The 22,821-nt window shown below is 32.8% G+C and overlaps 1 protein-coding gene across 1 annotated transcript in view; it reads right to left on the reverse strand.

Annotated features, from left to right (window-relative positions):
* The window catches only part of SNX2 (sorting nexin 2), a 57,518-nt gene that overhangs the window by 4,861 nt on the left and 29,836 nt on the right, over positions 1 to 22,821 (reverse strand). The window contains exons 6-14 of the mRNA XM_060008959.1: positions 22,204 to 22,345; positions 18,145 to 18,223; positions 12,382 to 12,457; positions 11,341 to 11,454; positions 10,991 to 11,084; positions 9,450 to 9,655; positions 2,845 to 2,988; positions 1,558 to 1,638; positions 1,362 to 1,433 (exon numbers count right to left, since the gene is read on the reverse strand). Coding sequence (XP_059864942.1) covers positions 1,362 to 1,433; positions 1,558 to 1,638; positions 2,845 to 2,988; positions 9,450 to 9,655; positions 10,991 to 11,084; positions 11,341 to 11,454; positions 12,382 to 12,457; positions 18,145 to 18,223; positions 22,204 to 22,345 — 1,008 coding nt within the window. The remainder of the gene's footprint in view (positions 1 to 1,361; positions 1,434 to 1,557; positions 1,639 to 2,844; positions 2,989 to 9,449; positions 9,656 to 10,990; positions 11,085 to 11,340; positions 11,455 to 12,381; positions 12,458 to 18,144; positions 18,224 to 22,203; positions 22,346 to 22,821) is intronic.

Below are 22,821 nucleotides of genomic sequence, written 5' to 3' on the forward strand. Positions count from 1 at the left end.
ATAACATCTCCTAATTCAGAGGATATTCACATTTTGTTATTGCTAGCCAAAAACAATGAGAAAAGGAGGAAGAAAAGAAAATATCCAAGCAAATGTAAAAGAGACTGGAAGGAATTAGCTGCCAGTCTTTCCTGGATAGTCCAGAGTCCAGAGAACAGAATAGAACAGAATAGACTGACATATAAACTAACATGAAGTTTAACATTAAGTTTAAAACAATTCCTTTAAAAACAAGCTTATATAACCTTTTTTTTTTTTTTACAGATAGTTGCTTTATTTATTCATTTAAAAAATTTTTTGAAATTTATTTTTGGATGAGTTGGGTCTTTGCTCTGTCTGTGGGCCGTCTCCAGTTGCAGCGAGTGGGGCCACTCTTTGTTGCAGTGCGTGGGCCTCTCATTGCCGTGGTTTCTCTTGTTGCGGAGCATGGGCTCTAGGTGCACAGGGTTCAGCAGCTGTGGCTCGCGGGCCCCAGAGCGCAGGCTCAGCAGCTGTGGTGCACAGGCCCAGTTGCTACCGCAGCATGTGGGATCTTTCCGGACCAGGGCTCGAACCCACGCCCCCTGCACTGGCAGGTGGATTCTTAACCACTGCATCACCAGGGAAGCCCCTGATTTCTTTTTATATTTAAAGAATCTGACTTTATGAACTAAGTATTTAAAATAAAAAACAAATATAATTTGAAGATATAATATTATCACCTAATTTAAAAATTTAATCTATTGATATTATATAGTTTAAAAAGAATTGGAGGAAGAAATCCTTCTATTCAAGATATTAAATAATTTGATCTATTACTCAAATTTATATTAAAATACACAGGAACAAACCTCTGATATTATCTTGTTACAGACTTTTCTTTAATATAACATTAAAATCCATGGTTTTCTCTATTTAAGGAGACAAATGCCACTTGCGGTATACAATCAACACCAAACCCACACAAACTAAAGGAAAAATCAAGACAACATTTTTTAAAAAACCTTTAAAATTTAGTTTTTAGTTTAAGTTCTAGCTGGTATGGAAGAGAAGAACTTACTACAAGAATGTACTCAAACAGCTATGATCAATAGGGAAGTAAAACTGGGACGACTGCGAAAAAGGGAAAAGTAGTCCAGAGTGTTTCTCATATTCTAAAACTGGGAAAAGTGTATCTTTCCTAGAGGTTAGCAGTAGGGGCAAAAAGGACCCGAGAATTTCCAATTACTTTTACTACCATTCTTCCTTTGCTGTCTTTGGTTTTCTCTACTCCATTTATTACTTCTCAAGTAAAGCTCATTTCATTGATTATCATCTTTAAAATAAAAAAGCATATCAAAAACAAATTCTAGAAGTTTTTAAGTTATAAAAAATTACCTTACCTGTTGCTGTGTTTGTACTAATGATTCTAAGTACTTGATAATAACAGTTTTAAAATCTTTCACGCGTTGTTTCTGTTGAAGTACAATACATGGGGAAAAAAAGGTCCATTAGTACAAAACCAAACTTGATTTTACCATGATATTGTGGCAAAATGTGACCAAGTTGTTAAGAAAAGTGTGAAATTATTATACTTGCCTCAAATCTTCCCACTTCTTTTCGAATTGTTTTAGAGATCTGTTCAAAATCTCTTTCTCCTTGTTGCACTTTTGCCTCCCACTGACAAAAACAAACAAAAAGGTACAAATTTTTTAATCTTGCCTGGGAAAAATTTATAGAACTAGCTGTCATGACCACTCATTTGATTTATAATGCAGTGCCTAAAAATCCTGAAAGCTCAATATTGGCAAAGCCCAGTTTGGCATCATTCAAACTTGTATGTAACTTTTCAGTAGTGGAAATGCACATCAGTTTAATTTCCATTAATATTTTACTGTCAGATTTACAATTAGGATATTCTAGTGCTTAATGAACTACAGTCTCCACACCTTAATTTAGATGAAAAGATTTTGAGTATAAAATTCACCATCAAATAATTTAGCAGTGTTAGAGTGTAATTTTCTCATTTCTTTATATGCCTTTAAATTATTTCAAAATATATCAATACTACTGGCTAATTTCAAGAATACATGTTCATCACAATTTATATGCCCATGGAAATAATTAATTAGAAAAATTATATGACAAACATTTAAAAAACATTTTTGTAATGGTGAAATGTACAGATTAAAAAAAAATTGTGCAATTATGGTCTACTGAACACCTGTCGGTAAACATTAAATTCACTACAGAAACAATGAACGTTGTGATTAGTGACCAATGGAACAGCTTAAATAAAATAAATGAAGACTTAAGCAATGAAATGATATTTTCCCACTATGTAACCAAAACACTGGTACATACTCTTCAAAGAGCAGGTACATTTACTTTAAGTAATATAAAGGTTGTCCTACCTCTTCAATTTCCTTATTGAAGCATGGCAAAAAAAGTGTATAAATTATAATAAACTTATACAAATTTACTAAAATACCATATATAATACATATATATGGGGATAATGTCGCCTGGACAGCTACATGTGGGACAAGTCTATCTCTAAAACCAGTTTTAGACACAAAATAAGTAATTATCTGAAATCAAATTAACCATCTCAAAAGAAATGTGTGATCATTAATTCAAAGTTAATTTAAATCTTTTCCTTGTATGTTTCTTTATCCATTCCATAATTATGTGAAAGTAACAAAGGGATCTGGAGATTTTAATGATGATCAAAATGTTAAAGTAATTATAAAACAGTTCATAAGTTATGAAAAAATAGCTAAGTGTTGAATGGTTCAGAAAAAAATTTATGAAAAATTATGCATATATGAATGAGTCATGGAAAATTTGGGTAAAGAGATAAATAAAGCATTTTGTATTAATCACCTCTCTTATTTCATTTTTAGCTTGCTGTATTTTATCTGGTTTGTTAGCAACCATCATTTTTGCTTCAGTTTCACGTTTTTTGAGCAAAGTAATTTGAGCGTCTTCCCATTTCTGCCAGCACTTCATTCGATGGTCAAATACACCCTATAAGTGAATGACATAATATTACTACTGGGAATTAACACTGAAATACTTCCAAAATACTAGAAGTACTATAGTACGAAAAACAATAAAACCAAGTACTTATATACTACTCTAATATAATGAGATATTGAAAATAAACACGCCAATATCAAAGAAAATAGAGGTCCATATTCATTTGCTTAAAAACAAAAACCTGGTAATTGGATGAAATGTAAGAGCTCAGAATAAAAGAACAAAAAACAAAACTACATATAAAATCCATTTCACTAGCCTTTAGGGTTTTTTTCTTTTTCTTAGTTCCCATACCAGGGGGATCAAACCCATGCCCCCTGCACTGAGAGTGCAGAGTCTTAACCAATGGACCACCAGGGAAGTCCCACCTTTAGGGTTTAAAATGTGGCTTATAATAAGATTCCTAACAGAGTTTTATGCTTTGAAGAAAGATTTAATAGGAAAATGCTGGTGTCATATTTACAATTGAAAGTTTTCCTACTAAAATATCAAAAGCAGATTTAAGTGTTGGAAATACGCCAAAAAATTAAAAATAGGAAATGTGAAAAGCCATAAGATAACAGAAAGTAAAGTAAAAATGTGGTGGAAGAGATTACCAATAGCAAATAAAAGAAAAGGCAAAACAATGTAAAGATATAACAAAATGCCGGGGGCGGGGGGGGAGAGATAGTCCTATACAAGGTAAAAAGCGCAAATGGATATATGTATCTAGTATGCAGAATTAAATGAAGAAATAGACAAAAAGATCGTAACAGAACAATTCAACCAACTCCATGACTTCTTTCAAGGGGTTTGGTAGAGCAAGAGCAAGTGAATGGAGGAAAAAAATGAAATATGAATGTAAGACACTAATTAGAAATTTCATTAAAAAAAACTGATGGACAGACTGGAATACAACAATAATCCCTTTTCTAGCTTGATGTTGGGGATATATTCACTTTTTTTAGTATTTATTAATTGAACTAATGAAGCAAGCATTAATAACATGGGTGAAACAGTGTTATTTTCATTTATTCCAAATAGAGAGCTTTTGGATCAAGAAACAGTAAATTAATACATGCTGTTATAGGAACCTGATGAAGAAGAAAGCACGTAGATAGTGTATTTTCAAGGTGTAGGCTTTGGAACAAATCAAATTTGGATTCAAATACTAGTTTTGTCACTGTATGATCTTGGGGAAATTCATTTAATTTCTATAACCCACAGTTCTTCCAAATATAAAACAGTGAAATGAGATCTAGATTTATGGACTAGGAATAAAATGAAAAGTATATAGCATGCATGGTGACTTAACCTAGAGGATGTTTAATAATTAGTAAGTACTATTATGGATTACTTCTAGATAACATACACATATAAACGTAGTTGATTAACTCTTAGATTTCTACCAGAAGTGCAAATAATAATAACTTAATAGAAAAAAACCATAATCGGACTGTATTTACAGCATACAGCATATTTTGAAAATGTGGGCAAGAATATTAAAAACTCCAAATCCAGAGTTCTTAAAGACCATACACATTTTAATTAGCCAGGACGAGACATCCCAGGCAAACTGGTAAGTTAAACGCACTCTATAGGCATTTAAATACATTTTACTAGATTTGTCATCTCATATAATTTCTCTTCTCTCAGTAGTCTTACTGTTCTCTGTTTGCTTTTTTTATGTTTAAAAGACTACATTCTCCTTAAAACATTTCTCATTATGAACTGATTTTGCTTCAGCCAAATTAATTTGGGCCAAAATCACAAAAGTAATACATCTAACACAAATACATTCAAAAAGTCACTATTATTTACAACAAACAAACAATCCCTGTGCCTCACCCCCTACACATACACAAATTTTAAAAGCAATTTAAGACTTTAGGCCTAGTTTTCCTTTAAAGGAACACGGCCATATCAGCTCTTCATTTATAAATTCCTCTGTTCAATAACAATTTGATTATTTAAAATATGTACCAATACAGTGCAACAGCGAACCAAAATGCCCTTTAATTTCAATATTTGCTTAAGTTCTTAGTATATATCAACTGGCCTTTTCAGTGATACACCAACTTAAACTAATTTGGTCTCTGCCCGGTTTATTATCTCATAATATTCCAAAAATCACATGTTCACTGTGGTACAGATATAGGAGCTATGGTAAAGGCAAAGCTACTAAAGTCAGGTTATTTTAGATAAAAAAATTAATCTCAACTCCATAAGAATTAACTTTTTCTTCACTTGGTTTCCTACCCTTGTAACACCAGAATATAAAAGAAAAAAAGAATCAGAACCATACCTGATCTTCTAAAAATGCTACCTTTTTTTCTTTCCCATTGGGGTATAGCTGTTTTACAATGTTGTGCTAGTTTCTACTGTACAGCGAAGTGGAGTTCCCTGAGCTATACAGCAGGTTCTCATTATTTATCTATTTTATACATATTAGTGTATATATGTCAATCCCCAAATATCAAATCATAACTTAATGTATGCCTCTGCATGTCAAGATACTAATCCACTGTGGTACAACCAGCTTCTTCTACAAGAGGGATACATTTACACTGATGATTGACTTTAGACATCCCCCACCCCCCGCCAATTTATGGTACGCAATTGTATGCAAGTTCATCTAGGTTAGACAAGGTTGCAGTTGTGGAGTTTTCCTGGCCAATCAGGAAATTTAAGGCTGCAATTTTAATTTAATTAATACCATATTCTAATTCAGTGAATCTGAAAGTATGCTGCCTAGATTCCTGGAGTCCTGAAAGGATGCTGATTACTTACAGCCAAACGATGAAGATGTTAAACTCCTTGGGGAATCCATCTACTGGTTTTTAAAAAAATTATTTTATGTATTTTATAGATCTGCATTCCCTGTAAGAATTCCTTATGAAGATTCTAGTGCTAAAAACATTCAAAGCTATTACCTTCAATCCCTGACCCTCCTCTAGTGGCTCACAGAAGGCCAATACATGAAAATGCATCTAACGAGTTTACCACTTAATACACGTGAGCTAACTAACCGTATTATCCAAAATATAGAGTCCCAGATGTCAGAGCCTATACAAAAGAGGGAAACAGGTGTTCCCTGGCTACAAGGCCAGGCCTGGGCAGTATTCTGAGTGGATGAACTTCATCACTTTCTTTAAGGCCCCAATTTCTCATGTTCTCAGTACCCCTACTTTGGCCCTAAATTCTAATTAATACTCCTAGTTTCAAAATTACCATCATTTTAAAAAGTACTCTCAATACGGATAAAAGAAAGAGCTAAGTATTAAATAGTATTAAACAGGTATTAGAAATCAGTAAGACAAAAAATAAAACTGGGCATAAACATAAACAATTCGTAGAAGTGCAAATGGCTTATCATTTGTAAACATGCTTAAATTCACAATAACTAAAGAAATTAAAACTTACACACACACAAAAAAACCACCACTGGGTGGGAGAAGAAGCAACACATATATTGGTGTGAGAGTATAAAGAGGTATAACCTCTTCAGACAGTAATATGGCAACGTTTATTGAAATTTAAACTTCATATACCCTTTGGCCAAGTAATTCTACTTCTAGGAATTTTATGCCCAAAGAATTATTATCAAAATACTTAATATTTAATATTGGACTCATCAAATAATACAAGGTCCATCTATATACTAAATGATGGAATATGATACAACCATTTAAAAGAATGCAACATATATTTACATAAGTTGATAAAGAGACCTTTTTAAAATAGAGTGGGTTAAAAAAAAGCAGGCAAAGAATCATGATATAATATGTGCCTTTTTGAAGAAGGAAGGAAGAGATGAAGAGAAGGAGAAGGGGGCTGAGACAAAGAAACAGAAAGAAAGAAGGAAAGAAAAACAAAGAGAAAATTAGCTTCATAAATGTGCACAGCTAATTCTGTAAAGACATCTAACAGAATTCCACCAAGGGAAGAGAAACTAGAGGTTTTAGTAAAAATAAATTTTCCCTTTTAGGGCTGTTAGAATTATTCTGTGCACGTATTACTCTTTCAAATACAAATGAATTAGTTTAAAATAAAAAACAAACAAAAAATAAAGACCATAAAAAATGCCTTGTCATCTTACTCCATAATTTCTCAACTCCTTTATGAAGTTGACCTGGGCTAGGTTTCAGTAGAAAATCAATCTGAAAGAGCTTAATTCATCTTAAGGTATAACTTGACCATAGCTCTTTAACTCTCCTTTTAGTCAATGAATCACTAATTCAGTATTTCCCAAAGTGTGTTGCATATATGTAAAAATATATTAAGTGGAAAAGAATTCCTGTTCATATGAATTTGGAAGCCTCTGGATTAAATAAAGTTAAATGTCTTTTTTTACTGCTAGACAGTCCTGAGCTTTTTAAATGCACTCTGAATCTGCAAGACAGGGATACTGCATACATTATCTCCAAAACTCAGCTGACTGTGGCACATCTTTCGGTGTCAGTGTTATGTAGAAAACATTCCAGGAAACACTGATATAACTGTAATTTCATGGAATGTAAAAAAACAGTAAGAAGGCAGAGGCAGTATGAGAAAAGCTGTTTTTGAGGGATAAGCATCCAACACACAGGGAGGCCAACCCTGTCAGGGAGTCTTGTCCCAGGTTAGCTCTTCTCAGCAGGTACTACTTCTCACAGACAGTGCCTAGTGTCCCTTGCTGAACCCACAGGTTTTTTGCAGGTGTTATACTTTTTAATAATAGCTCTCATGCTAGTGGGAGCTCTGGAATGAGGTGAGAGCAGGTGAGAAACAGGAACCATTATCTGTAAACTGAATTTCTGTATATCACAAGTTGCCTATATAAAATGAACTGATAACTATCTATATTAATATATTTAAATAGGTGAAAAGAAAAATTAACTGCCAGGAATATAAAGAGTAACATCTAACAACATAAATGTCCATCAACAGAGGAACAGATAAAGAAGATGTGGAATATTACTCAGCCATAAAATAATGCTATTTGCAGCAACATGGATGGACCTAGAGATTGTCATTCTGAGTGAAGTAAGACATCATATGATATTGAAAGACACAGAAAGACAAATATCATATGATATTGCTTATACGTGGAATCTAAAAAAAAGGGTACAAATGAACTTATTTACAAAACAGCAGTAGAGAAAGACACAGAAAGACAAATATCATATGATATTGCTTATACGTGGAATCTAAAAAAAAGGGTACAAATGAACTTATTTACAAAACAGCAGTAGAGTCATGGATGTAGCAAACAAACTTACAGTTACCAGGGGATAAGGGAGTGGAGGGATAATCTGGGAGATTGGGACTGACATATACACACTACTATATATAAAGTAGATAAGTAGTAAGACCTGCTGTATAGTACAGGGAACTCTACTCAATACTCTGTAATGGCCTATATGGGAAAAGAATCTAAAAAAGAAAAGAGTGGATATAAGTATATGTATAACGGATTCACTTTGCTGTTCACCTGAAACTAACACAACATTGTAAATCAACTACACTCCAATAAAAACTGAAAGAGTAACACCTAAGAATAAATACAAACAAAATTGGTAATGTAGACAAACCTAAACCTAAGAAAGTACCACTCTGAAATGCTAAGAACCCTCTAGTAATAACTGTCATCATTAGCCTGAGAACAGAATCGTCTATAATATGCAATGCATCAATGTTCTGATTATAAATACTAATTTAACTTTCTAGATGTTTGAATCCAATGTAAACTTCCAGTTCCCCCAGACGCCATGAGAACTAACGTTCCTAACAGTAATTCAAAGACACCGTAAGATCTTAAAAAGTATATTCCAAAACATGTAACATAAAATAAGTCAGTTCAGTTTCATTATCTGAATATTGGAGTTATCTATAAAATACTAATTTTCATTAGTTAATGGGATTACTTTCTTAACTATTCAGAAACTTAAGACTGTTCATCCTTAAACATTACCATTAGGTAACACAATTTTTTATCTAATCTAGTCCCATCTTGTCTATAATTAGATGGTGACATATACACAGAATGTCTGCTTATAGTCCAAATTCATGCCAAAGCCACCGTTAAACATATTCATGCAATAATCAGTTCTGGTTTTTTCCTGCTTCTTATTATAACTTTACTAATGATAACAGAATCCACTGGGTAGTTTCAGCTTATGCTAGAAGGAGTAAACAAATGCTATCAGTTGGCTGCAAACTTCTATATATAAATACATAAGTAAGTGTGTAATGGTTTTATTTTATTTGGCATCCTTAGATCTCTTAAAAACATCAATTCTGCCTATTGTACTGTCTAAGTCATAGGGGAAGAGAATATTAAGCTATGAATAATCATCTTGAAGCCATCTTATACTTACTAGTATGTAATTTACACACTTAAATGCATGCCTAATAGGATACCATATTCTTCTTATAAGCAAAACACTGAAGTATGAAGAATTCAAGGAAGATTACAAAATAAGGCTTACTTTCACTGCAGCAATAAGACGAATGTAGTCACTAAGTAGTTCTGAAAACATATAAAAGTCAGCAAAAGCTTGTTCTTGATGTAACTGGTCTATCTTCTCCTCAACCTCTGCAAGCTGAGACAAAGCTCTAGACAGTGCAGTATGATCTTCAGAATTACCTAACATGGCAGCACTTTTAGCAAAGGCAGCTGTGTTGGCTGAAAGTTCTGAAATTAAAAAGTATGCACTTTTAGTGTTCACTAGTGAAATTTTTTAATATTGCATTGATTTTTTACTGTCGTTCTAAATTTTATCTATTCACAAACTGCTCAAATATTTTAAAATAATTAACATGCAACAATCAGTCATTAAAATGCCTTGGGCAGATAAATGTTAACTGCTCAGAGCTCTACTGAAAATTTAAAAGAACCACTGCCTATATTCCCAGGGGATGAACTATGTTTAATAATATAATAATCGCCCTTCCCTTTCTCCCCTAAAGTGCTCACTGTTTCTCTGTCTAGTCCTAAAAAAGACAAAAAATATATTTTTCATATGGAAAGCACTGGGAACGCTCACAATTGATTTATACTACATTATTTGGCCTTTAAACATTTATTGAAAATAATGTCTATAATTTTTGATAAGAATATTATTTAGCTCACAGGAGGAAAGCAAAGTAAAATTGTACATGCAATTCACATAAATCTTATTCTTTTCTTCTTTGTGTGCAACAACAATGCGTAGTGAAATATTAAGAATTTCTGAAAAGATTTTTCCATGTGATTATTTCAGATACATCAAATAAAGAAAAACAGATGTCAAGGACTAACTATTATATTGCTTGGATTGCTCTGTTGCTCTGCATTATGTAAAGTTCTCTTAAAGAACCATACAATGTTCCCTAAGAGAAAGAATACAAATAGCAAAAACTGTTATAAGTTACTTTCAATAATAAATGTACCAGTAGATTTTCTGTAATTATTTTTTGCAATGTATTGCTGGGAATGGCACATACTAAATTATTTATTGTTTTAGAAAGATGATTGTAAAAGCCATGTATTCTTCAAAAATAAAACCAAAAACCTCACCATGGAATCAAAAAATTACAACTAAAATTTTCTATGAATTTTTAACACCCCCTCCAGGTTTTTAAATATGGTATTTGAAAAATGAAGAAAATACTCCAGAGTTCTCTATGAAATATAGGTACAAAACTAACATTTTAAAGAAAAATTTCATCATTCATTTTTGAATTTCATTCCTTAATTATATAAGAGTTATCAATAAGACAGCTTCATTCATTCATTAAACATGTTTAACAAAGAGTTAATCAGTTTTAATCCAAAATTCAAAATATATTTTTACAAGTTCAAGATTTTTCTCCTTCTAAACTAGAAGTTACATAAAATGGAACAGAAAACATTAAATAACAAAGTTGAAACAGAAAACATCCTCTTTAAAATATTCGTAACTTTAAAATGTTCATTTTTAATAAAATTTAAATAAAATATCTGAATTAACTTACAGCGTTAAACATATAAATAACAAGACAAACAAACCTTTTCTATGACAGACCAAGGCTTCAACACTGGCATGAAGTTTCCTAAGTTGCTGATCCAGATTTTCAAATTGCTGCTGCTTTTCTTCGAACCACTAAGAAAAAAATGAAAAATGGAGCTAATTTAGCCAGAACAAACCACTGTAAATTAGGTTACCAATAAATAGCAAGCTACATTCCTTGTTTTAAAGCAACAAATTAACCATGTATAACCATGGTGGTCAACTGATGTGCTGAGAACTAAACTCAATAAGCAAATTAATATCCTATTTTCTACTTGTACAGCTTTAAAATGCAACTGTTGGGCTCATTAATTCATCTCATTATTCAAGTCAAAAAATCAGCTCTTACGGCATCCGATTCATTCATCTTGATTGTCATTTTGTTGACAGCGTCGGCAGCCTTGTTCACCATCCTCAATATTCCTGCTCCACTTAGAGCCTGTGTATTAACTGCTCTAGGCAGCTGGAATTGAATGACAAATAAGGGCAAACAAACCGGTTAAAAGCCTGGAGGTTTAACTGGCCACAGAAGGGACTGCCCCCACACACAGCCCCGAAAAAAAAGAAAAAAGAAAAAAAGGAGGTTGTATTTTCTTCACTCTCATACATTTCAATAGTGAGATGTAATTTCTCAAATACACTACTTCTCAAAGGAAAACTTAAAAAATAGACTTTCCATTTGTTTTTCTTCTGCACGTTTACATTTAGATGGAACAACACTCTGTCAAAATATATTAAGAAATTGCCAAGCACTTTAACACTGGCCACCTGTTTGCTAGCAGAAATAAACTGTTAATAAGGAAAAAAGAAGAAAGTCTTGAGAAAAATCTCCTTATGTTTAGTTAGGACTGTGTGATTTTGAATTTTTTAACAATTCTGGGGTTCAAGTAAATTTAAAAACAAATCTCAAACGGTAACAATTAGAGGATAAAATGTGCCAAATATAAAGAGCAGCATGGTTATAATTAAAGCTCTTTCAAATCATAAATTTGCACCTCAAAACCTTAATAAGACGATTAGAATGTAGACACACAAACACACATTATTCAACTATCTCTAAAATGAGGTCTGAATAAACTTATTTCAACACAATGCCTAAGCAACAACTTAGGGAATTCAGAATTAGACTATTTATAAGCCATTCTTTTAAATCTGGTTTTAATTTTTCAAGAAAGGGAATGATCATCCTACAATTATCAACGCAAAGAAGATATTTTGTTAGTAATTTAAAGTAATTAAAGCTAATTAAAGCATTAAGCAAAAAAAAATCTTTGCTTTATTCCATCTATTAATGCAACTGTTTACTGAACACCTATTCTTATACAAATTATTACACTGATAATCATAAATGAGAACATTTACATATAAAAATTTAAAGTAGAAATAATACCTCTGAACTTTCCAAGAACTGCCTTAAATCAGGATCCTGTAGTAAAGTCGGATGCTTTACTGTTCTTTGAAGATACCTAGATTTAAGAATAAAATGCTCCTTTATTTATCAGTACCATCTTATTTTAAATCTTATTTCAACAAAATAAAAATTAAAAAATAAAAAAAAAGATGTCCTCTGTTTGCCTCCTATCATATCAGTTTGCCTTCACTCTAATTATGTAGAATCTTATAGCAATTTAATGATTAAAAAGCTTTTCGTTCATCTTTTGAAAATTCATAATTATGTAAAAAGAGACATGGTGGGGGTGGGGGTAGGAATGGGGAGAGGTTAAATAACTTATCAAACTTCTCACTGCGAAGTATTAGAATTATAAAAGGGTATATAGGTAAATTCATCAAATAATGCTATCTTTCGGTGGGTCATTATATTTCCAGTTATTACTATACATATTCTAGTAATATATATATTACTATGTAGTCCAGTTAAACTTTTTTTTTTTAAATTGTCATCATTACCAAAATGGAGAGCAGCCTACCAATTTCTTTTTTCTTGGCAGCAGATTTTAATTATCAAGTAAGTTTTGGTCCTTATTTGACAAGGACTAAATTTTCTTCAATATTTTTATTTTTAAGGTTCTGCTATTTTTGATAAATGTCTTCCTTATATGACATCACATAAAATAAAAAGTAAAGAGAAACATCATTATTAAATCACTATTAGCCTAACTTTAGTAATTTTCCTTTACTAGAAAAGGTATAGCCCTGACATTCATAATAAATTACCAATCTTTCATAAAAAAAAAGTTCACTATTTGATGATCATTGATTACTTAACTAATCCCATTTTTAAAAAATTGCTCTTTCCCCAGATTAGTAACATGCAATAATATTTCAATTATAATATTTTACCTAACAGTTAATATACCTTTATTTCTGCAGCATAAATGTAGTCAGTGATGACTTCTATCTCTTTACAAGATTATAAAGTATGCCTAAAATAGTTTCTAAAAAAAGTGATAATCTTTTCTAAAGTCAAACACTATATATAATGGTTAAAATGACTAATCGCTGCTTAAATGTTAACTTCTGTTTTTGTATATTTAAATAAAATACACACCATATTAAACTTCACTTTAAGTCAACAGCCCACACAAGAAGTCATTATAACAGAAACAGAGCATTTAATAGATATGTACAATGCAATCTACACTGTGGTTTTAAAAAGTATTTGAGGCTTACTTTATAAAGGTATAAAAGAGATGCAGTAGAACACTAATCCTGTAAGTTTAAGAAATGTTGGTATTTTCCCACTGGAATTTTACTTACAATTTTAACACTGAAGTTCTCCAGTACTACTCTAGGTGAGTTATTTAGTTACTTAGACTGTGCACTGCTTAAAGCAGTCTGTGTAAGTTGTTCATCTGAGTGCACACAACAGCTGATAAATAGCAAGCACTCAGATGTTTGTAAAATGAACAAGCAGGAAGACAAAACATCTAGTACCCAAACCTTTAAGAAATATTCTAATATTTCTACCTAAATGGAAATACCTAATACTATTTATATTCTAAAATAGCTTTTTAAAGTGAGTTCTGCAGAATACTAGTCTCATACAATATTCCATGAAAACGACTGGTTCTACAATCAAGAAAGTTTGAAATATATTACATACATATTCCTTTCTTTAAGACCTATAATGAACAGCAGCATATTAAATGCTGTGAGAAGTACTGCAGGAAAAAAACCTGGTTTAACTTTGTTACACTCTACATTTATAAACCTCAACTGACAACAGATTTCCTTTTTTCACCCTACCACATACTAGCAATCTGAGGAATCCATTTTGGAAAATGATATTCTAGAAAAAGAGATGGTAAAACTTTTCTTCTTAAGGGTTACATGAAAATAAAGAGCAATTAACCATTAAAAAAAGTATTTGTAAATAGTCATCAATTCAGAATTAAGGTCAGAAAGGGTTGTAGATATATAGAGGAAGGATACAGAACAAAAAGGAAAAGAATGTGAGAAAAGTACACGAAAAGAGGTATGGAGAGAAGCAGAGACACTGAAGGAAGACAGAAGTTGGAAGATGCAATGGAACTGATGAAAAATAAGTATCAGATTCAACAAGAGGTGGTCAGTAGTTGTTCTTGAGAATTGTGCTAAGGAAAAGTTATTGGTACATTTAGAATCACTTAGGGCTTTCAAATTCCTACTTACTTACCAAAACAAAATAAAGCAGGTTATACAAAATGCTTGAGAGGAACAGAGTTAAAGATATTTCTCTCGCTTAAGACTCAGACATGTGTGCTAAGAATGAGAGAATAGACAGGTAGAAAGAGCCTGGGTCTTTGATGACATTCATTTGTTCATTCAACATTTATTGAGCATTTACTACACATCAGTTACCGTTCTGAGTACTCAGAATGTACCAGTGAACAAGAGAACAGGATTCCTTCTCTAGTAGACCTTTAATTAATTTATTTTTTAAGTGATTTATTTACTATTTATTTAATTTATTTTTGGCTGCATCGGGTCTTAGTTGCGGCACGCAGGTTCTTTGTTGAGGCATGCAGGATCCTTCCCTGCGGCGCGTGGGCTTCTGTCTAGTTGTGGCGCGCAGGCTGCAGGGCACGTGGGCTCGGTAGTTGTGGCTTGTGGGTTCCAGAGCGCGTGGGCTCTGTAGTTTGTGGCATGTGGGCTCTCTCTAGTTGAGGCGCATGAGCTCAGTAGTTGTGGCATGTGGGCTTAGTTGCCCTGTGGCATGTGGGACCTCAGTTCCCTGACCAGGGATTGAACTCACGTCCCCTGCATTATAAGGTGGATTCTTTACCACTGGACCACCAGGGAAGTCCCTGGAGCTTTAATTTTAGTTAACAGAAGACGGACAATAAATCATAAACATAAAAATTATGTAGTATGTGATAAGGTGGCAAATGCTGTGGAAAAATGAAAGGACAAGTGGAGAAAGGACAAGTAAATGGGATCAAGTGTGTAAGGTGTGGTTGATGGCGATGTAAACAGAATAGGTCAGAATGAAACCAATAATCAAAATAGGCTTCACTGGCAAGGTGACATCTGAATGTTTGAATCTGAAAGAGGCAAGGGAATTAGGTACACAGATACCTGGGAACAAAAGCTTTCTAGGCAGTGGGGACAGGGTAGGGGGTAGAACCCTAAGGTGGGAAGATGCCTGGGATCTTTGAGGAGCAGCAAAAAGGTGAGTGTGGCCTAGAGCAAAGTGATCAAGGAGGATAGGAGATCAAGTAGGTAACAGAGTGAGCAGTGCAAGTCATGTAAGAATTTATAGGTCATTATGAGGACTCTGGCTTTTATTGACTGAAACTGGGTGGGTGGACGAACAGGAGTGGGAAGATGATCTGACTCATGTTTTAAAAGGATGACCCTGGCTGCTATATCAGAAAAAAGAGTAGAGGTACAAGGATGGAAACAAGGAGACCAATGAGGAGTCTACCGCAGTTAATTCAGACATTTGGACTAGTAGTGGACGGGTGAAAAAATGGTTGTCCAGATATCAGAAGGAAGCAATAGGATTTCCTGATGGATTTGATAATACTAAACATCTGCCTACCTCCAAACTTCCTGATATGAACGAATGGATTAATCAACCGACACTAACTGTTTAGGCTTTGCCAGTTGGGTTTTCAGGTGCTTGTTATGATACACTTACACTTTAGAGAAAAGGAACAATGAATTTAAGTTAAATAACTTGTCCAAGGCCTCACAGATAGTGTGTAGTGTGTAATTGAGTGCAGGCTTCAACAGAGAAAGGATTCTAAAACCCTACACACTGTATAATGCTACTTTACATTTTTTAGTTTATATTTACAGAAGTGTATCCTTACTATAAAATAAATTCAATATGCTTGTAGGTAAGATATGAAGCACTCTTAAGAAAATCAAGTGAGCGATCTTCGGGATCCTTAGAAGTAATTTCTGCTTACTTTACTGAGTGTGGCACAGGGAAATTACTTGGGTTCTTAACCACTCCCTTTCTCTTCCCATATTTCAATACCAGATGTTTATCCTTTTGTTCAAGATAGTTATCTGGATTCTCTAAGTTGTACAAACAAATAAATATGTAAATGAATACCAGAGTGTAAACAAAGAAATACTTCCTTGACCCGCCAGATCCAACTAGGTTATATATCCACAAATATGCCTATTCTAATGTTTAAATTTTAAGAAATGCCACAGAAAAATCACTTGAGAAAAATCATTCCAGCTCCTTTCCTTCTGTATCTTTACACCTATATTTTCTTTAGTTATCTTTTCTAATACAAAATGAACTCACAGTACACTGTTTCCTTTTTTCCCCCCCCCACTACTGCAAATTCCACTAAGGTAGTATTTAACAAGTAACATTTATCAGTAAGAACTATCTTCACATATGCACTAGGTCAAGCTTCAATATTTCCTTAAAACTCTCCTCAGTGTTACACAGTGAATGAAGATATGGTTTAAGTACTATGCAATGCATTCAAGTTAAAAGAAAGGTGAATGTAGAATCAAATTATATGCCCTTGGTACAATAAATCTTCATTAACTTCCTTATCAAGAATGCCATCCAAAATATTTCAAATTTACTCACAGAAAAATAGGACTGGAAAGCCTTCTCAAAAGGTCATGGTTATACTTTCAGGAAGGACTAAGCAAAATCAAGGCAGCACATTATCTACCTTTACTCTTAAAAACACTCATTCTATGACCTCTTTCACAAGAGAATCAATTTTAATGCCTAAATTAAACTTCTTTCAATGCAATTTAAATCCTTTTCCTGAGTAACTGCTGAGTCTCATAGACATAATCTCATCTTTTAAGTCTTTAAGATTTTAAGCTGCACACTAGCTTTTCTTATTGCAAATTGTTCAAACCTGACTTTACTGTGGTATTTTCTTAAAATTGAAACAATTTATTACTAAAACCCAGAAATACACTGCCTCAAAGAGTTTTACAAAATAATTTGTACCCTATAGATATATATACTATTTCCTAAAATCTGTCCTATCTATGCCAACCACTAATTTTAAGCCAAGAGAGAAAATAAGACAGAGAACAAATAAGCACATTCAATTAAAATAACAAACAAAAACTATGAAATTAGAAAATGTATTAAGTGCAGGTAATTACCAACTTATGTACTACAAATTGGGCTTTAAGACAGTTTTGAACTTGTTTTCTCACATTTTCAGCATAGCAAGGAAGAAATGTTAAGATTCTGGGAGTGGGATTCCTCCCATCCATTTCCCGTTTAGTCGGCCACAATGAACACAAGTCTTCAAAGCCATAGGAAATGTGTCAGGTCAAGAAGTCTAAAGCAAGGCACAGCATATATATCTATCAGCCTTTAACTATACAGTCAACTTGAGCAATGACTAATACTTCTGTACACTCAAGTCAAAATCAATTACAAAGAGTTGAAGGAGGGAGCACAAACCTAATTTTTCATTGTATTTAATAACATTTCAGTATTATTTGAAGTAATAATTCAAAGGAAATAATTCAGATGAAAATAGGTATTACTTTGTTAGACTATAATGAGAATAAAAATGGAACAAGTATACAGTACTTCTGAATGAATCAATTTTCTTAATAAAAGCTTATAGCACTTAATAAGAGTAATCAAGTGGTACTTTGAGAATTTTAATACTTAAAATATACTTGTGCCATTTAATGGAATTAGACTTATACTACTGAAGTAAAAACATTAGAGTAATAAAACACAGCTGATTAGAATTACCTTTCAAGAGCTGCTCTTCGTTTTTCTACAAATTCTGTGGATGATGAATCTTCTTTACCCACTTTGACCTTGGTCATGCCTTTGAAAAAATTGGAAGACTCATGATTTTCTATTACTGAGAAACATTCTTTTATAATCATTTCTGCATAATTTAAAATATATTTTAAATTTGAACTTGACAAAAAAGCTAAAATTATAACTAGTATCATAGTTTTGAGAAATTAACATCTGTACTTGGCAAGCACTTATAAGGTAAGTTTTAAAAGAGTACAGCTAAAGCAGAGGTTGAGCTGTGTCTGTAGTTTTCTAACCTATAACTGTTTGGACTCTATCTGACATACATTAAACTCTTGGTAAGTTAAAATGTGTTTGCATTTCAATATGCATAACGGAGTTCAAATTAGTAAATTTAAGCACATTTGATATCTTCATCTCATATGAGCAATAATTAACGTTCTTTACTTTGGGGACTAGAAAAATAAAAATAAGTGTAATCCATTAATATGCTAAGTATTTCCTCTGTTGCAGATTCTAAGAACATGTTTATTTATCATAGCTGGTTTTATAACAGTTTGAAATAATGAGCTCTTTCACAGAGATATTTAGAACTCTTCAAATTTAGAGAATAAAAATCATGCTAATCATTTCTGTATTAGCAATTTCAATTTTAACACTACTATCAGATTGCAGATTTTTCTTCTTTCCCTGTTCTTTTTACTCTCAAAATTCGATTCTGTAGAAATGAAATAATGACATATGTACAACATGGATGAACCTTAAAAATATTATGCTACGTTGACAGAAGCTTGTCACAAAGGACCATGTATTATATGGTTCCCTGTTTTTTGAAATGTCCAGAATTGGAAAATCTATAGAGAAAGAAAGTAAATTAGTGATTGCCTAGGACTGGGAGTGGATGAGGAAATTAGAGGATGATGGCTAAGGGGTAATAGAAATATTCTAAAACTGACTGTGGTGAGGTATGCACAAGTCTGAATATATGAAAAGCTAATAATGAATTATACAATTTAAATGGATGAATTGTATGGCATGTGAATTATATCTCAATAAAGCCATTTAAAAATAGATCATGTAAAACCATGTAATTCTTATCAGGTTGGTACACCTGGTGAAAAACGATATTATCACCTATGAATGTTTTAACATAATTCCTCTGAAATACAATAGTTTGAAAAGGAAAACTCATTCAAACCCTTAAAATTACCTACCTTGAGTGGACTACTAGGTGTGGGATGTTATTTCACATATTCTGGTTTTGTGAAAAAAAACCTTACCACTATATAATATTTTGCTTTTTTAAATTCTGTGATCTTCTGCTCATGCTACTTCCTAGAGGTAAGTAACCATTATGCGCCACTGCAGTAAATAAAAACTAACTGTAAGCAGTTACTCCTTAATACTTTTCAACTTCTTTGTTGCTCTTTTTTAAAAGCTTCACAAAAATAGTGCTTTTTAGTCAACTAAGGTTCTATAAAAGCAGTAACAGTTATATGCTAATGAAAAGACCCCTCTTCCTTCAGTGGCAGTTACAGCTTCCCAGGAAAGAGAAGTTACTATTCTTATTACACCACTGTGTTTGTTACTTGAAAACCACTGGGTATATAATTAAAAGGGCCTCTCATATTTAAAATTTTTCTTAGACAATATATTCATTTTTATTTTTAAAAATTGATGGACAATATGAAATTTTTTTAATGACTGCTTCTCTACTTGATTTTCTGCCAGGAACTTCACAGAAAAACTTGTTACCCACCTTCAATAACTGAAGTTCAGACTTTATGCACATGTTTAGAGGAAACTGTTTAACTTGGCTTCATCTTTTATTTAACTACAATTATTTTTCCTGCTAATTTCTTTATTTATATCTTTTTTTTAAACTGCATTTTATGTGGTTGCCTCAAATTCTTTCAATCTCCTTTTAATTCAATAATTTGTGGAAGGTTGAAGATTATTAGGGCAAAATATTAGTTTGAAACACAACAAACTTGGGCATAAAAATTTAGTTAAAAAAATTTTTTTTTCTGGCTCAATGTTTAAGGCCTAAACTAGTGCATCTAGCCATCAAAATGAGAAAAACTATTTTTTGTTTTTTTCTCTTTTGATATATAAAAATAGCTGTACAACTTAAAGAAAAAAGGATATTAATAACAATTTATGATAAATGAAACTCAAGCTCACTACATAGATAATGGGAGGCCAAAAGATACCACTGCAACAGTTTAGAGGACAGAGAAATAACATTATTAACTAGACTAGCAGTTCTCAGAGTATGGGTAGCATATTCGTAAGGTTTCTGAGACCCTTTGGGCTGATGGGGGATATATACAAAAATCGACCTTCATAATACTAAGCTGCTATTTGTGTCTTTTTTGCTCCCATTCTTTCATGAGAGCTCAGTGGAGTTTTCCAAAAGTTATATGATGTGTTGTATCACAACAGGTAGAGTGTAGAAACAGATACGAAAATACAGCTATTTTCTATTAAACCACAATTTAAAGAGATTTTGCAAAAATGTAAAAAACAAAAGCAAGCCACTCAATAAATTTTTTTGTCTTATAAAAATTATTTTTCACAAAAATTTTTTAATTTGTTAACAGGTAATGAGTTTATTATTATTATTATTATTTTTTGCAGTACACGGGCCTCTCACTGTTGTGGCCTCTCCCGTTGCAGAGCACAGGCTCTGGACACACAGGCTCAGTGGCCATGGCTCACGGGCCCAGCCACTCCGCGGCATGTGGGATCTTCCCGGACCGGGGCACGAACCCGTGTCCCCTGCATCGGCAGGCAGACTCTCAACCACTGCGCCACCAGGGAAGCCCCGAGTTTATTATTTTTAAGTGCATTAATAAATACAATTTTAAAATTCTCATATAATAGGGACTTCCCTGGTGGTGCAGTGGTTAAGAATCCGCCTGCCAATGCAGGGGACACGGGTTCGAGCCCTGGTCTGGGAAGATCCCACATGCCGCAGAGCAACTAAGCCTGTGCGCCACAACTACTGAGGCTGCGCTCTAGAGCCCACAAGCCACAACTACTGAGCCCACATGTCACAACTACTGAAGCCCGAGTGCCTAGAGCCTGTGCTCTACAACTAGAAGCCACCACAATGAGAAGCCAACGCACTGCAATGAAGAGTAACCCCTGCTCGCTGCAACTAGAGAAAGCCCACGCACAGCAACAGAAACCCAAAGCTGTCAGAAATAAATAAATAAATAAAATTTATAAAAAAAAAAATTAAAAAAGAGAAAGAATATAATAAATACATTTAAATATATCAGGTTTCAAAAATCATAAAAGATATGGATAAAACTGCTTTTCAAATCAAATGTTTAAAAAAGTAAAAACAATAACTTAAAGATAAGTAAAATTCATTTTGAATACTTTTCAGAATAATAATCATGTATATAAAAAAAAAGATAAATAAAAACCTATGACTGAAAAGCTTGGAAAAAATACTACAAAATTTTAAGACATGACAGATGTTTTTTAATGGTGGGAAAATGGAGGTTCTCCTCCTCTTTTGTAATATTCTGCATATTCTTAACTAAGTAAGCCTTTATTACCTGTAAAAGTAGAAATGTTTTTAAATGTTAAATTGAAGTACGTAATAAACTAAGATGAGTTTAAATAGCTCCTGTGTGAGCAAGGCTAGATCAAATCTTTTTGTACAATGTATAGCTAAGCACAAAACACCTCCAAACCCTTAGAAAAATGTTAATATACTAATAATATTGAATATTCTCTAAGTGTTACTCAATAATAAGATACTCTAATGACTCTAAAAGGGTTTTTAGTTGCTTTCACCTTGTCAAATATTTAACAACATTATATAAATCAAATCCTCAAGTGTTAGAAAATAAAACTTAGCTATACATTCTTCAGTTGATGAATGACTATCAAAAACAATACTTAAATCCAGTATTTCTAGATATTGAGATGTCATGATAGTGAATGATCATGGAATATACACATCTATACAGTTAAAACTGAACTAGTAAGAGTAACAACAATAAATTTTTAAAAATTCATACTTACCTACTATACTTTTTTCTGGAGCTGGTGGCACAATGTAACCAACATGTAAATACTTGCTTGCTAACTTGCTATGCAAACCGAGAAAGTCACTAAATCTTCTTTTAACTGAAAATTCACTCTTACTGAACATGGAAAGAGAAGTCTACAAGTGAAGAAGAGGTATTTCAAATTTTGAAAACTAAACAATTTTTTAGAAGTTAATGTAATACATAATTGTGAACATGCATATATACATATCACACACACTGATCTACTCTGAAAAAAATGCAGAGTAGCTAACTAATGTGATGTAAAGATTTCTAACAACTGAAAAACACCCAAATCATAGAATTTTTTTTTTTTTTTACAGAAGCTTAAGAGGACAGAAAATGTTTGCTTTATTCTACCCTTAACTCATCTCATTGACTCTACCTGTATTTATGCTAATGATTCTTAAATCTTTACCTCTGGCCCAGATCTCCTCTGAGCTTCAGTCCAATAATACATAGCCCAAGGGAAACCTCCACTTAAATCTCACTGCCACCTCAATTTCACCATATTTTTCCCTGCTCCAACATAAGTTCCATGAGTGAAGGGCATTTCTACTATACTGTAGTCCTTGGAAAAGAGCCTGACCCC

The sequence above is a fragment of the Delphinus delphis genome, chromosome 3, assembly GCF_949987515.2.
Source record: "Delphinus delphis chromosome 3, mDelDel1.2, whole genome shotgun sequence".
NCBI lineage: Eukaryota > Metazoa > Chordata > Mammalia > Artiodactyla > Delphinidae > Delphinus > Delphinus delphis.